Source organism: Erpetoichthys calabaricus, chromosome 1 (assembly GCF_900747795.2).
Source record: "Erpetoichthys calabaricus chromosome 1, fErpCal1.3, whole genome shotgun sequence".
Taxonomy (NCBI): Eukaryota; Metazoa; Chordata; class Cladistia; order Polypteriformes; family Polypteridae; genus Erpetoichthys; species Erpetoichthys calabaricus.
Genome location: NC_041394.2, coordinates 53,352,485 through 53,370,481, shown reverse-complemented (window position 1 = coordinate 53,370,481; position 17,997 = coordinate 53,352,485). Strand labels below are relative to the sequence as shown.

General features: G+C 35.6%; 1 protein-coding gene across 1 annotated transcript in view; it reads left to right on the top strand.

The window, feature by feature from the left end:
• ank1a (ankyrin 1, erythrocytic a) overlaps nucleotides 1-17,997 on the top strand; it is a 638,168-nt gene that overhangs the window by 563,141 nt on the left and 57,030 nt on the right. Inside the window, 2 exon segments of the mRNA XM_051928287.1 lie at nucleotides 474-605; nucleotides 3,006-3,152. Of these exon segments, the coding sequence (XP_051784247.1) occupies nucleotides 474-605; nucleotides 3,006-3,152 (279 nt within the window).

Here is a 17,997-nt window from a genome sequence, read left to right as displayed (position 1 = left end):
CCCAATGGACAAAATGTTTGCCCATTCATGTGTTCTCTTAGGCAGCAGAGGAATCATTTTAGTCTGGAATCAAGTGGCAGTCACTCAGGAAAAAAAAGGTTGAAACAGAGAATGCCCCCGTTTCCTTTCATTTTAATAGATCCAAGTATGATTAAAGTACTTTAGCATACATTCAATGACAATCTCAGTTTGGCTGATTCTTCAATAAATTTCAGACGGATAAAATTTTTATGCATGTTGACTCTGAAATACAAAAATTAATGTAATAAGATTGTTGCATATTTAGTTGTGTTCCATTTTTTTTATTTTAATGTGTTTGTACATCAAACATGCTGTAAATGTAAATGTTAAATGTTCATGTTAAAACTTCAATTTATATTAAAAAAGAAAGTTGATGTCAAACTTTGCTCAGCTCCAATAACTATTGGCAGGTATCGTTATTAGTTTGTGTCTTATGTTCTTTTTCTGTGTAGAGCTGGCTAGAGAGCTACAGTTCAGCGTGGATGACATCAACAAGATTAGAGTGGAAAATCCCAATTCCCTGTTGGAACAGAGCTCTACCCTGCTGAACCTTTGGGCCACACGTGAAGGAAAAAGAGCTAAAAGTAAGACACAGTTAGTTTTCACATGTGCTTGGGGAGTTTTAATCTGCATATTTATCAGTTTCTACCATAATTTAAGTTTTCTCAATTCTATTTTACCATTGTGATTTTAATTTTGATGAGGCAGAAGCAGAGTTTTTACACAATTATAAATCTATACTCAGTGTTGGTCAAATTTCTGTAGAGGTAAGTTAGTTACTCTCAGACTGCATTCACTGACATCATCATTCACACATGCTTCACATGCTGTTTAGTTTAGACACTGCAATGTAGTCAAAGTTATGCATAGATGTGTTACATTTTTAAATGTACAGATTTCATTTCAAACATTATTTTCTTGCTTTATTTTGACTTGAAAATGTTGGACTTTACTTTAATGTGCTTTTTTTGTTTTTACTACGTCATTATATTATTTCATGTCACCTTACCACAGTGATAAGTTGAAGATGCCACAGGAAGTGATTGCATTGATATGCCAGGGATTGCACTATATTATTATATATTATATTATATATAATATATTATTATAACATATTATATTTTGTTTAATTTTCCCTTGGGGATTAATAAAGTATCTATCTATCTATCTATCTATCTATCTATCTATCTATCTATCTATCTATCTATCTATCTATCTATCTATCTATCTATCTATCTATCTATCTATCTATCTATCTATCTATCTATCTATCACCCACCCTTGGTGGATACAACAACTCTTACGGCTAGTTAACTTCTTTTTCCAGTAGTCCTTAGCAGTAGGATTTTGAATTCTGGTTATTATCTTCTTCTGACTTTGTTTCTCAATTTTCTCTTGTCCTTTTGGTCATTATTTGCTTGGTTTTGTTTTGCCTCCCTGGTTTTCACCAACAGCTTTGTGTGATTACATATTAGGGTTTTTGAAATCATCTCCTGGTCTGTTTGCTTTCACAGTTGTCCTTGGACACCATGAGTGTCTGTAGCAGATACATGTTTATGTCCTTAATGTCATCATTATGATGAAGCATCCAAATCAAGTTGTGCCCTACCTGTTCAAAGTAATTGCAACAGGTATAGCTCAATTGGGAAAAAAAGGCTATAATTTACTCATTTGGTAACATAGTGAAATTACAGTGTAATATCCAGTGATAAACTAAAAGTTACCCTATGCTTTCTGGCTTGAAAGTATATTATATAATGAAGCTGTGAGAAGTTTTAAAATCTTAAAACACATGTTAGTATAGCAGTCAGATGTAATTTACAATTTACTGAAATTATTTAAATGGTTATTTTTTACCAGTTAATAATATCCATAAATATGCATTTATTTGTCAGCCAGTCATTTCCACACACTCTCTTTCACCTAATCCTGGTGAGGGTTGTATTGTCAGTAAGAACAGACCAGATCACTCTATTGCAATCTACCAGTACTTCTGAGGCATCTCCAGGCACTCACAGCCTAAGCAAGAGATTTCATCCATCCAATTTGTCCTGGGAGATTATTACTTCATTGGTGTACTTGGTGCTTTTATAATATATAATACACTAATAATGACAAAAATATGTATTCAATTTTTCAAAATGTATAATAACAAAAATATGCATTGAATGTTTAACTATAATTAAAAAATGAACTTATGTTTCGCTATTTATCCCAAGGGTGGGCAAAGTCAGTCCTGGAGGGCCGCAGTGGCTGCAGGTTTTTGTTACAACCCAGTTGTTTAATTAGAAACCAATCCTTGCCAATAATTTAACTTCATGGCTTGTTAGTGCTTTAACTCTGCCATGTCAGGTCATTCTTATATCCTAGGTTTTGTTTTCCTTTCTAAGGGTATCATCCAAATGATCTGAAGTCTAAAACGGATAAATAATTCTCTGTCCTTCACTTTTTCCTCTTCACTTTCCTTCCAAGTATTTAATTAAACCAAAGAGCACACAACAAATACACACAGGTGTAAATGGAAACAAGCTAAATGGAGAAATGCTGGTTTCTTTTGTCATTTGCATCTCATTGCTAATGAGGAGCCATTAAAAACTGAGAATACAGCTGTTTAAGACAAAATAAGCAATAAGGGTTCAAAATCTTAATGAGCGAGACTGCTAAAATGAAGCAGAAGTGTTACTTGTGCAATAAGTGCTTTTTATTAAGCAATTGGGTTGGAACAAAAACCTGAATCCACTGCGGCCCTCCAGGAATGAATCTGCCCACCCCTGATTTATGCACACAAAAAAACATTACATTTAATATTTTAATAATTGTACTAACAAAAACACACATTGATTTTTTTTCACTGTCCGTACTAGCAAAGAATATACATTAAAGATTTCAATGTCTAATTCTTGCAAGTGTATTTAGTTATATGTCTTAGCAGCTCAAATTTTGCTTCATTCGTGAATTTTCAATTTGTCTGTCTTTACTTTTAGTGGAGAGCTTATTTGCAGCCTTGAAAAACATTGACAGAACTGACATCGTCAACATGTTAGAAGGATCAGGATCCCAACCCCGTGTGCTCAAAGAGAGTCGGAGACAGTCAGATAGAGACCACCTTCTGTCACCTTCCATGATGAATGGTAAGTGGGCCTGTCATCTTGTGGGTACCAGGTCACTAAAGAAGCAGAGCACATACAGTAGCTTTGCAATATGCCATTCCTAGACTTTTTTTCCCCAAAGTTTCTCATTGCCATTCTGTGAATCCATAGTTTCAGTGGATTCTAACAAAAGATTTTGGATCCAACACAACTGTCCAAATATATTCATGAAGGCACTCTTATATATTATGTGGCACTCTTGTTTTAAAAGACTGCTGAGTATGACTCGAAATTCCTCCTGCAATCTACCATGCACTGTATGTCACTGAGATATTATACAGGTCAGGTTGGCAGCATTTTATTATCATAATAAAGTTCCAATCAAACAAACCAATCAAATATTGCTGTCAGTTTCTACAACTGGACAGTTCTCATTTTATTTTTAAACAATGTTTTATTAATCTGCTCTCAATGGCAAAGGCAACACAGGCTGTTCACAAGACTCTGTGTTTTTAGTAAATACCTCCATAAGCAAGATGGAGCATGCAGACCATTTAGTAGGCAGGAAAACAGAGCTATTGCTGTAAGGTACATTCTAGTATAATATCGATCTTGTTCAAAGATTGACATCAAATATCAAGAGAGTCTGAATAAATTGAGAGTCTAGAGGAGAAGTTTTGTGTAAAGGATATTACTAATTTCAAAGTACACAAAAGATATAAAAGTTTAATGTGACTTAATAAGTTCCATCTATCCCAAAAGATCACTTTCTCTTTCTCCATTTTTGTAATTTCAGTTCTATCTCTGTTTATCTATCTTTTTCACCTGACTCTCTTACTCATTTTGCCTCCCACTTTGTTGTTTCCTAATTTACTAATAAGTAAACTTGTGCTGTTGCCACTGTAATTATTGTGCAGGTGGAAAGTGAACAGTAGTTTAATGCTATGTTGAAAATTGAAGCTATTGAGGCAATGGTTGTCAGAACATTCAAGCTAAACAAGGTACTCTGCAATATATGTTTTGTCAATTTTTTGGTGGGGAGGGAGGCATTCTACTAACAAAGTTAAAGTCGGGCACAATATTAACTTTAAAATTAGTAATGAAATAAAGGAAGATTAATCAAGTGATTTAAAACACAATTGTAGTTGGATATGGCAATATTCTGAAGTAACATTAAAATCTCAATACCAAGATATTTGATTGAGAATGCTATTGGATTGACAAAGATGGTTAATGGGAAGGAGGATAGATTTAGACCTATTTATTGTGTATCTTGCGAAGATCTCAAAGAAGCAATCGAAGCAAATGGAAGATGAGATGGAGTATCCTTAGAAAACGTAAAATATCAGCATATAAATACATCTTATTGTGTGTGTAATGGAGAGTTATCAAATGGAACAGGCTGGAGTTGCAAAAAGCAATGGACACAGGTTCAGCCTTGTCTGACATCTTTATAAATGTTGCATGGCAGGCAGATATCTTCGTTTGTTAACAAGATTACAGAATATGAGGAGTAAACTGTTTTATTGGGTTAATAAATCTACACCTGGAACCCCTTTGTTCCAAAATTTGCTATAGAAAGGCCCAATTCATTCTGTTACAAGCCTTCTCTGTATCAATTGGGAGAATGACAGCAGGGCAGGGTAAAGATAAGTAGAATTGATAGCATCAATGAGGGTAAACATATTGTCAAAGGCCTGAAAAGACCTGATAGATCATGACAGGTCTGTTGCATTAGTTTCTAATTACAGTTTAATGGTAATGAGCATCTACTTTCACCAGTAATATGACATCTGACTTTATGAGGGTAAAGGGTATGATAGCTACAGCAGTCACATAGATCTCATCTCATCTTCTCAAATCCATTTTTCTGGTGAGGGTCATAGAGGTAGCAAGCCAAGCAGGTCAGTCCAGACTTCAATGTCCCCAGATAAAGATTCCAGCTGTTCTTGGGAAATTCTCAAGCCAACCTAAAGTTATAATCCATACAGATTTTACATTTACATTTACTTATTTTGCTGACGTCTTTATCCAAGGAGATTTACATTTATGATACAATTGGTGACATTTCTTTTGGTTTTCCAATTGGAGCACAGGCAAGTTAAGTGACTTTCTCATGGTCACACAGTGTCAGTAGCGGGGTTTAAACCCACAATATCATGGTTTGAAATCCAAGCCTTAACCACTACACCTTACTGCCCTGGGTTTGCCACAGGGTCCCTGCCCCGTGTGATGTGCTCAGAGAAGCTCCAGAGGGAGCTACCCAGAAATAAGCTTACAACATGCCCTGACTCTCCTGAACTGCTGAGCTTCTCACTCTTTCAAAGTGTCAGAACAACAGCCCTGGAAAGAAGCCTCATTTCTGCCGCCTTTACTCATGATCTCATTCTTTTGGTCATTATCCATAGCTCATTACCATGGGTGATAACAGGAGCATAGATTAACCAATAAGCTGAGAGCTTTGTCTTTAGACTCAGCTTCTGCTTCGCCAGCACAGACTAATGTAGTATCTACAGAACTGCTGCCGCTCCAATCTATTTATCAATCTCACGTTCCTTTCTTCTGTCACTTGTGAACAAGATCCTAAGATACCTGAACTCCTCCACTAAGGCCAGTTGATGAGCTTGCTTTTGTTCAAACATAGTGTTTGTTTTAGATAATCTATGACTAGTACAGAAATCCAATAACAACTTACCATTTTGGTTTAGATCCAGCAATCTGTTCCTCCCAATCATACCCTTCCAGGTATCTCTGTCATTGCCAATGAATTCACCCAGTAAGACCACTGAGTCAGTGGGCTGCACCCTTTTGAACACCTCACCAAATTTCCATAAGAAGGCTGAATACTCTAAACAGGTGTTTGGTGCATATGCACAGACAACAGTCAGAGATTTCCTGTCTGTGTCTTATGGTCACATTGAGGCAACCCTCTCATTTACTGGAGCAAACTCTAGTTGCACATCCCTCAGCCAGGAGCTTGTGAGTATCTCCACTCCCACTAAAGGCCTTTTACCAAACAGAACTGAAGTGTAAGAAAGAGAACTCCACCAATCAAGAAGTCTGTTCCCAAAACCCATGGTATGCATAGAAATGATATTAGCTTTATCTACCTGGTACTTTTCTAACTATTGCACCCAGCTCAGGCTCCCTTTTCTGTTACAGACATTATGTTCCAAATTCCCAAAGCCAGTCACCTTTGCCAGAGCATAGTTCATCTACGTTCTTCCCACCTATGCCTGCCACTAAACTGGAAGCATCATTCCAAATCCTTACTCTTCATCTTGCAGGTGGTGAGCCAACAAAGCAGCTCCATATACCAATATTGGGCTGAGCCTAGCCAGGTTATGTGGGCTGCCTAACTAACAGATGCTTACCAGCCCCAGGCCTGGTTCCAGTGGTGGAGTACACTTATTTCCAATATGTAATAATAATAATAATTTTTTGCATTTATATAGCGCTTTTCTCACTGCTCAAAGCGCTTATTATCATCATGTACCATCATGATGATCATTGTGAGCCATTCTTTGTATGACCTCTCAGCCCAAACCTTTTTGCTAAGGGAGACCCTATCAGGAGCCCAAAGCTGCAGAAGGCCAAGAGCTGAGCATCCCTATGGTGCACAAGCCTCACCACCATGCAAGATGATGGTCCTGGATGGAAAGTCACATAGAGCATGATCAGGGCTGGATTAATTGATAACTGCAATTTGATAATGGAGATTGACAAATAGATACATTATTTTATTCTCAGAACATACAGAAAAGTGTACAGCTTATACACTTCAGTGAACTATTCAACTGACAGAACTCTGCATGTTTGAATGGGTCGAACTTGCTTGTCTTTTAGCTGTTTATCAAACATAACATGCCTGTCGTCATTACACACAGGTCTGGACCCCAAGAAAGAACCCACATCCAAGACAGCCAAGCCCTAAACCCAGTAAGACAGGCTTCTTCCCTACACAGGCCTAAAAACAGGGCTAATTCTTTGAAAGTTTACAAGAATTTCAAAAGATCCTTTAGGTAATAAGGAGTAATCGAAGAGGGATTACAAAAACCTTTGTTTTCAGGACAAAACTAAACAAAGTTCCTTTATAGTTAAAGAATTAATTAAATTATTCTGAAAAGGCACAGACTGGCAAGGTAGGAAAAAGAAACAAAAATAGGAAAAAAAGAAAACAACAAAAGTATTACTTAAAAAGTTAACCCCAAGTAACCAAATCCAGTCTGTATTGCAAGTCTCAAATCCACAAAAACAGAACAAAAAATATCAAAAGCCAGAAAATCCAAACTATACTCACAAAGTAGAACTTGATTTCAATATTCCCTTTGTGAATTTTTTTTAGTTTCAAATCAATGCATTATAGAATAAGTTTTATAATATGATAATCAAAAACATGTTTCAGTAAAACAAAATTACAAGATTAATAAATCTGTCTAATCAGAAATACAATAAATCCCATATATCACCAAAATAATTAAGATTTATAATCATAAACCACACTAAAACATCTACCCTCACCCAAAACAGAGACATAATTAGTAATAAAATGAGGCTCACTGTGTTATACAACCTCTCACTAATTTAAACAATAGGAGATTAGCAGAGACACAAAAGCAGGAGCTCAATGTTTTTTAGAATAACATTAATGAAATCTTTCCCAGTTCAAAAGAACATCTGCACAATTCTCTTCAAGTATAATTAGATTTTTTTCTTGTTTTAGATAAAATATCATTTTATGGATTCCACAATTCTCAATGCTACTCTGTAGGACCTTGACCCTCAGTAAGCAGTGACATTATGGTGGACCCCTGTGGTTCCACTCACAGAAGACAGTGTGTAAATCAAAGATATTTACAGAATAAATAAATACTGAATGATTAACAAACAATACAATATAAAATCATGAAATTATATAGTTAAAAAGAATCAAAACCAAAAACTTAATTAACAACATAAAAAGACAAAAAATATTTGAAAGCTAAGAAGACCATTAAAGAAAGAAAAAGTAAACTTGAGTCAGGTGAGCAGCCCAGAGTGGAACGCAGCACTGTCCACATCACAACTTGTCTAACCCATAAGACTTTTTAAACTAGGACAACTTCTGTAACTCGTGATTGAATCTATAAAATCATTATTTAAAATGGGACCTGGCTTTATTTTAACTAACTGCTTCCATCAGATTTCTAATCAATTGAAATGTTTCATTTGCTAACTAATAGAGTCTATCTGAATCTTTACATCTACTAACTAACAGAGGTTGTTAATCGTTTAACTAAGTGAACCTATCCATTTCCTAACTCCATTCTATTTTACCCCTAGAACTGTCCATCTCCTAACTGATCAAGTCTGTCTGACTGTATTTAACCAAGAGAATCTGTCTATCAGTTTACTGTTACACTGTTATCTATTACACTGTGTAACCACAGTATGTCCATTTTCTAACTGATTGAACCTCTCATCTTGTTTAACCAATAGAACCTAATATTTTTGATAGAATTTGACAGGATATTTAAAGAAAATAACCAACCTATACCCTAAATAACAGACCTTTCAGAGTTTTTAAGCACTCCAATCTATGTCACTCTTAATATTTAATCAGAAGAACCTGCCTATGATTTTATTTTTTGGATTTTCCAAGCTGTTTAACTTATAGACTGTCAATCATTTTGCCTGGAATCAACAGCACCTGTCCACCCCAACCAATGCACATTGTCATACTAAATTATAAAATGTATCTTCTGCTTTACTGGTAGAACCTATCTAAAAGGTTAAAGATCTGAGTCTGTCATAAAAGTATAAGAATCTCTTCACCTCCTAATTCATAGGAAAAGTCAATTTCTTAAACTAAAAACTGAACTTAACTCCTAACCAAGAGTGAAGTGTGCAGTTGCCAGCCATCCAGTGTTATTATTCCCAGTGATACTGACATAATTTGGCTCATGTTTAGCTACTTGCTTCCCTTTGAGCGTAGCTTTGGCTCCAAGAAAAGAGTATTCCTGGCTGAGAAGTATTTCACCAAAGAAAAAATGTTTCTGAAAGCAAAAACCACAAACTTACATGCACAATAGGATGATCTCCAGTGAGAATGAAATCAGTTTTCACAAAGCTTTGGTTCTACCTCAAGTGTCATTAACCACAGTTAAGCCAAAGAGAACACAGTGTTGCTGCCTTTATCTTCTCAGTGGAGTCTCTTAACCATAATAGGAATAGATCATAAAACCAGTTGATTAATTATCCAAACACCACATTTTATTACTTCCAAGCTTACTTCATTAGTGTCTTCACCTGGGATCCAAAAATTTAAATCAGTCTGTAATAGAGTACAGCTTTCCATTATGTACACCATTCCTTACCTTTTGTTCAGGGGGATTTTTTCCCAGTTCTCACTCAATCTTTTACATTTCCTAAATAAGAATAATCTATTCTTCCTCATATTCATCTCATGTTGAATTCTTCACTATCAGATTGAATATATATTTATTATGTATTCCTAATTTGCAGTCTCAGTGCAGATTAAGCTTAAAGTAAAAGACATAGATAAATAATCAATGTTTCTGTTTCTTTTTTGTTTAATTTGCTTACTGTTTTTTGAGAATGTAGAGCCAAATGGTGTCAAATCTCATAAACTACATGAAGATCTTTAAACATAAGTAATTGATCTGTCACCAAAAATAATGCAATGATTGTAAGGTTTATATGACAACATTACAAGTGAATTCCAGTAATTGTTAGTGTTAGGGAAAGTGAAGAAGAGACTTGATAAAGTAGAAGGGTGTCTTTAAAGAAGAACACGAATAACATATAAGAAAGAATGTAGAGAATACATACTTAATAGAGTTTGGAATTCTAATATGCTTTTAAGCACACAGCAAACATTGTAAAACGTACTGCTTAGGGATTTATCTACCTAAGAAGGGTCATGAAATGGAGACCTGTTATATTTAATATTTCTATGTTTTTGGTAAAAACACATTTGTCTGTCAGGAAAGAAAAGAAAAAAGAAAAGACAAGAGTTTCCAAAATGTCCTCTCTGAGAGTCACCTGTAAATTTTGGGGTTCTGGTATGCTAGGCCCTTTGCACCAACTGTTACACACTGAAATCTGTTTCTCTATCTGTCTCTCTTTATCTTAGTTCTTCCAGACTGTCCCCTGTTGTTGGTCTTTTTTTCTTGTTTTTTCTTTTTTTTTTTTTTGTTTCAAACATGTCACCTTCTTGCTGCTCTGCGGGTGGCCCTACTGACCACCTTGCCTTCTCCTCCTGTCACCTCTCTCCTCTGACCTCTGGCCTCATGTTGACCTCTGGCCCTGTCATCCTCTTTTTAGTGCTGCATATCCACTGTCTACACCTCAACAGTTCTCTTGGTCAATACTGTCCTGCTCTGGGATTGGTGCATGTGTCTGACCAAATCCTAGTTTCTCCTCTCTTGGGGAGACATTTCTGTGTGTTCCTGGAAGACATCTGTTGTGTACTAACAATTTGTTGTTGCATGGCATGCTGGTTAATGTCTATTGCATCTTTTTCTGGCACATGCATTTGTTCTTCAGGTTTCCATTGATTGATAAAGAACTTATTTCCAGTGTGTGTACATTAAAATGTTAAGGCTCATCTGTGTTTTGTTGGTGTATATTTTTATTCTTGAATGCTTTTTTTCATTTTTCTTTGTATTTGCCTAGTTATATAGCAATGAGATGAAAATCTGTTGGATTATCACCTCTTCACTTCTGCTGTTTTGTTCATTGTTTCATGTGGTCAACTGCCACCACTAATCATTTGATTTTTATGACTAATTTTCTATTCATATTATATTGGTGCTGCACTGAAATAATAATGAATCAAAGATTTTAAGAGAGAAAAACTCCTTCAGCACCTATCATTCTACCCTCTATTTTCCTCAGAAAGCACTGATATTATATTTAACAGCCATCAATCCATTCCTATAACTCAATTTCTTTAAACCTTAGAGTTGAGATATTTTAAGAGCATCACTAATAGAAAAGTTGATTAAGTAGGTATATAGTGCTGCTACAAATTCATGAAACTGGTTCAAATTTCACTCCATTCATTGTGTGCATAGAGGTTGCACATTCTCCACATATCTGCATTGATTATGTTGACTTCCATTCACATCTTGACAGGGAATCATCAAACACACATTGCACTAAATACATTTTGGTGTTATCATTTTAAATTAACAAGCTTAATCATTTGAATTCATTTTTGCTTTGCACACACCCCCACCATAACCTATCATCTATGGGGAGTGAAAACTTTAGATTTGTCAAAAATTTCGATCTCCGGTTCTTGACAGATCTCATAGTTTTAGGGTCCCCTGATACCAAAAACATTGATATGATATCTCGATGATGGGTGTGTGTGGTCTGTGTGTCACTGATTGTTGAGGACTGTCTAGAGTTAAAATGGGTGGGCAGAAAAATACCAAACACCTGTTAAGAGAAGACGTATTGCTGATTCGTTTTTGAGCCAAATCCTTCAAGAGAAAAGGCACTCTAAAGCAGTGGTTCTCAAACTGTGGGGCGAGCCCCCCTAGGGGGGCACGAAGTAACAAAAAGGGCGCGAAGATGTGAAAAAAAGAAAACAAGAATTGAAAATATGAAAAATACATCTATTGAAACCAAAACAAATTAACTTAAACTACATTCTGATACTAAAAAAATAAATACAGTTAGATAAATGTTGATAAAAGTTAAGTAGGTATAATAAAATAAGCATCTATGATATGTCATTAATTAAAAAAGAACAAATTGGTATTAGTGGGCTCCTTTCAAAAAAACGTTAGGGGGTGCGATTAAAGCTGTTTTGAAAACTTGGGTCGCAAAAACTTAAAGGTTGAGAAACGCTGCTCTAAAGCAACCCTCAACTTCATTTTTGATAATATCTCATGAATTATGGTAAATACCGTAATTCTGCAATTAATTATTTCTTCTCAACAGTTGCTATTGTAATGACCCATTTTATGATCAGAAAGATTAGCAGCAAAGCGGTAAATAATTACTGAAATGTTATAGTTTGGTTAACTTGGTTCCTAGAGCGCAAAGCCTACTGATGCTCACGTCTGAATTTTTTCTCATAAAATTCCACAGTGGTTGTACCCAATCAGGTATTTTACTGATTAGCCAAAAAGTAACATTCAGAATTCACAATGCAATCGAAACGGGTTATTGTAGCAAAAATGTTTTTGTCAAATAAATAAAAAAGTATGGCGTAAAGTAGGGATCAGTCAAGTTGATTATTGTATTTCCCTAATTATTGATAAATTGACAGACAACACAGATGTAGTGCGACAGCGCATTTATGTACAATCTAAAATTCTAGAGAGGGCAAGGGATGGTGATATTTCGTACCTTATGAAAGGGAACTGGGAGTCGCAGTGGATTCTTCACTAACTACATCAAGACAGTGTACAGAAGCTACTACAAGGGCTAATAAGATATTAGGTTATATCTTCCATTATGTGGGGTACAAGTCAAGGGAAGTTTTATTTAAGATAATGCACTATTGACACCTCATCTGAAAATTGTGTACAATTTTTGGTCTTGATTCTACAAAAGAAAAAATAACTGACATAGAAGCACTGGGGGATTTCTAGAGAAGAGTGACTAACCAGATATGAAGACTATATGTTTGAGATTTGAGATCTGAGAAGTTGAAACGTTTTAGTTTAAGCAAACAGAGATAAATTGGTGAAGTGATTGTTATTCTAAAATAATTGTTCAATGAGAACATGTAAATTTCACACTAACATTTGATTTTTTGTGGAATATGGAATAAGCAAACAAGTAGTGTGATAGATAGTATTTCTTTGGAGACCTTGAAAACTTTATTTGATATTATTTGGAAGAAATGAGGATAATTGAGTTAATGAACTTGATGGGATGAATGGCCTGCTCTTGTCAAATGTGTTCTAGTGTTTGTTCTTAGTATTCATGTTCTGCCTGAATGCTGCAATCTCATCCTTTTAATACTGTACACAGGCAGTCCTGTTGTTCTCAAAGAACCTTTTTTGTAATCTGTCTCCTGGGGGAGCTGATGAGCTTTTAAATATTTAATTATTGCTTCAACAGGATGAACAAATATACTTTTATATTTATTAGGGCTGCATGGTTCCTGGTTGAATGGAAATTACAATTTTTTGTCTTAGAATTTAACTCACAAATTTAAGGTACGATTCTTTAACACCACAGTTTAAAAAAAAAAAAAAAAGTTACACTGGGTTTTGCATAATAACATGTTATTACAAAAATATAACTCCAATTAGGACTATATTCTTTAAATAAAACCAAGCATAATTTAAATATGATTTTGAAAAAAACCAAATAACATTATTATAATAATACTGTAGAAAACCTTACCTATATATATATATATATATATATATATATATATATATATATATATATATATATATATATATATATATATATATTGTAATAAGGCGCTATATATGCGCCCGATATGACACAGACTGACAACGGAGACACGTTAAAATAAACCAAAACAATTTATTTTCCTTCTTCTGCTGTGGGCTCACGTCTTCCCCGTGTCGCTCAGCCACAACACAAAACCACAAGTCACAAGCACAAATAAACTCTTCAAGTCCTCCACTCCTCCTTGGCAGCTTTGTCTCCCTCCTCCCGACACTGGCTCACAGAGTGGTGGCTGGTGGCTCTTTTTATAGCTCACCCGGAAGTGCTTCATTAATTGAATATACAGAGCGTCAGGATTTAACTAAGATGAAGTTATGAGAAAGCCATGTTAAAGTAATGTGTTTTCAGCAGTGTTTTAAAGTGCTCCACTGTATTAGCCTGGCAAATTCCTATTGGCAAGCTGTTCCAGATTTTAGGTGCATAACAGCAGAAGGCCGCCTCACCACTTCTTTTAAGTTTAGCTCTTGGAATTCTAAGCAGACACTCATTTGAAGATCTAAGGTTACGATTTGGAGTGCAAGGTGACAGGCATTCTGAAATATAAGATGGAGCGAGATTATTTAAGGCTTTGTAAACTATAAGCAGGATTTTAAAGTCAATTCTAAATGACACAGGTAACCAATGTAGTGACATAAAAACTGGAGAGATGTGCTCGGATTTTCTTTTCTTTGTTAAGATTTTAGCAGCTGCATTCTGCACTCGTTGCAATCGATTGATGTCTTTTTTGGGTAGTCATGAGAGGAGAGCGTTACAGTAATCTAGTCAACCGAAAACAAAAGCATGGATTAATCTTTCAGCATCTTGCAATGTTATAACTTTTACTATATTTCTTAAGTAAAAACATGCTGTCCTAGTAATCTGATTAATATGTGATTTAAAATTCAGGTCAGAGTCAATAGTTACCCCTAAATTCTTTACCTCCATCTTGACTTTTAATCCTAATGCATCAAGTTTATTTCTGATAACCTCATTATATCCATTATTGCCAATCACTAAAATTTCTGTTTTCTCTTTATTTATTTTGAGAACATTACTACTCATTCATTCAGAAACACAAGTAAGACATTTGTAAGTTAGTGAATCAAGAGAGTTGGGGTCATCAGGCGCTATTGGTAAATACAGCTGTGTGTCATCAGCATAGCTGTGGTAGCTCACGTTATGCCTCAAGATAATCTGCTTCCGTTTGTACCTCTGGGTGTGGCTGAACTATGGCCCAGACGGGCCCAGGAACCTCTGCAGCGCCTCCTGGTGGCCACCCCGGATCCCAACATGGCTGTGGAGAACTCCATCTCCCATGGAGCACCTGCAGGTATCTGAGGCACCACAGTCACCCAGGGGGGCTGCCACCAAGTGGTCCGGGGGAGGTACTGTGCAACCCATGCTTGCTCCCCTGGAACATATACAGAAGGGGTGTCCCGGCCAGGCATGGGCCCCGGCCATCCGTCACAATATATATAGACTCAGAAGTTCTGAATCTATTAATTGCAAATGTTCTATCACTGTATTTTTGTCACATGGCACACACTTTAATGGAAAATTAATTTTTTTTTATTTCACTGCAGTTACACATTATTTTTTATTTATAATTTTGATCATAGCCATTATGCATAATTAAACAATGAAGCAAATAAAAGCTAACTGGCGTAAAATATAATCTGTGCCCAAAACACTGGCTATCTGATAAAAGAAACATCGTTTACTTTTTGTTTTGAAGCTTATTTTCTGCCCCTGCAAATTCCATTAAACAAGAACTTCCTCTAACCCAGTGGTTCTCAAACTGTGGGGCGTGCGAAGTAACAAAAAAGGGGGCACGAATGTTGCCATATGTGGCGTAATTTCGCTATTCGTAGGGAAATTTTAAACTTGTAGTGGTGTATTGGCAGCAAAAAATATAGGAATAAATTTTATTAGGGTTTCAAAAAAACGTTAGGGGGGTGCGATTAAAACTGTTATGAAAACTCGGGTCGCAAATACTTAAAGGTTGAGAAACGCTGGTCTAACCTATGTGATTAGCAGGGTAAAAAGCAGTTTGTAGACAATGTCTTCTTAGTGTAACATCAGTATTAATATTAGCTACAGGACAACAACATCAACAATATTTATTTACATAGCACATTTTCATACAAACAATGTAGCTCAAAGTGATTTGCAAATTGAAATGAGAAGGAAGTTAATATATAAAACATAAACAAGTTTAGGCAATAATATCATACAGTATGTAGCAGTGTTCAGTGTTAACAGGCATGATGTCTTTTACCAAGTGAAAAGCAATGCGTAATCTCTTACCCCTATTGGAGCTTGACTGATAGAGGGAGGCATTAAACAATGTTCTAGTTACGGAGATTTGTAAAGCAGTATGGTATGAGGGCTGCGGCTGAGTTTTCTTAGACTTCATACCTCCTCATTTTGCATTTTGTGGTGACACTTCAGGTGGTTGTATCCATTTGTGGGGTTGTCTTGTGGTGCTGCCACCACTGCAACACATTGTTTGCACAGTGCAGGCTGTTGACTGTTCTAACCAATATAAAAGAAGTCTTTTTTTGTTACCAATGCAATTTTTTTCTATTTTTTGTAAAAGGGAAATGTTTGACTAATGTTAATTATTTTGAATAAGAAGAATAACTTTCTTCTACACTCACATATCACAGTGTGCTTGATGTTAAGTGGCACATACTGTGGACATTCATTGGTTACAGTGAATATGAGGTGCTTAGTCATAGGGGCTCTGATACTATCAGAGTAGGTTATCTGTACTGATCGTCTGAATGTGAGCACTGTAGAATTGACTGTGTTCTTGATTCAGATCACACTGAGAAATTAATCGAGATCATAAATTTATTAGATTAATTGTGCAGATGTAATATTTATAAACAAAGAGAGAGAGAGCTGACAAAATAAAGGTATCACCAATGTTAACTTTGTAGGGCTTTAAACTACCAGAAGCTGCCAGGACAGATTCGATATACCTTGGCATAGATTCTGCATTGCAGTTATAAAGCACCTTTTTTCCATGTTTATTGAGAGCAAGATAAAAAATGACTGCCCAACCATCAAACTCCTCCTCCTTCTGAAGTTCTCAATGAACTGTTCTTGACAGAAGGTCTTTCTCTTGCCTGAGTTTGATATTTACAATCAAATTATTCACAATATCTTGAGGTTTTTTTTGCACCTCAAATCAATGCATGGACCGTGCTGGTTCTGTTTATGTCCACAGTTGTCCTTACCTGGTGGTATCGTTTCTGCGAGCTTCCATTCCAGCAATATGTTAGTCACTGCTCCTCATTAAACATCAGCCACCTGAGCAGTCTTCTTCTTGGATGTTCTTTTTATGTCTGACTTAAACATTAGCCCTCCCTCAAAGTTCCTGTCCAACTTCTTTGTCCCCTAAAACCATAGCACCCAGTATAATGAGGATTTCTGTGCTTGTATGTAACGTAATAAGATTTAATTTGCATTTCTCCAATGAAAAAAACTGTTTTTGATTTCATTTATATGTTATTTATAAATTATCATTTATTAAATTTATAAATTATATTATTTCTTCAGTTACCTTTGTTTATACTCAGACAGTAATACAGTGCACCTTGTTTCATGAAGATTTATTCAATTGTACATATACATATTTATAATCTCACAGTAGAAAACTTTAAACAGATATAAGAAGGATCAGCTACCACTACTAATATTGTAGATTACAGTTAGTGTTTTAATTACTGTGAGATTCTCTCATGCAGTGTTTTAGATAACATCACATAAAATTATTTAACCTTGTTTGTGGTTAGTTCTTTGGTGCCATGTCTATTTAATGTTTTATTCCATATCGCCTTTGGGCTATTGTCAAAGATTTTTTTAAATCACATTTGATAGAGCATTGCACTTTTTTGTTATTATTTTTATTATCATCGTTAATACAGTTAGGTCATAGCGTGGCTAAGTGACAGTCTTAGGGTCATCCAAGCAGTTTTAGACAATTACTAAACTAGAAGCCTTTGCAGCTTAAATTCAAACGCCTCTAACTACTGTGCCACATTATCTACCTTTTAATTCATCTGCAAATGTAGTGCCTGTCAATGTGTGGAACAATACAGAAAAGCGTTAGGAATGCAACAATTTATAATTGGATAGGTGTTGATAAAATAATAATTCATTACATTTATATAGCGCTTTTCTTAGTACTCAAAGCGCTATCCACACAGGGAGGAACCGGGAAGTGAACCCACAATCTTCCACAGTCTCCTTACTGCAAAGCAGCAGCACTACCACTGCGCCACCTGTGAGGACAAAATACACTATACTATACAACCACAATTTTATATACAGTATGTATAAATATTAGAGCAGCACAGTGGCAAAGAGGTTTGCACTTTGAACTCACAGTTCCCAAGACCCATTCTCTGGCCCTAATCGCAGTGCCTGTAGATGTGGGCTTCACAATAGA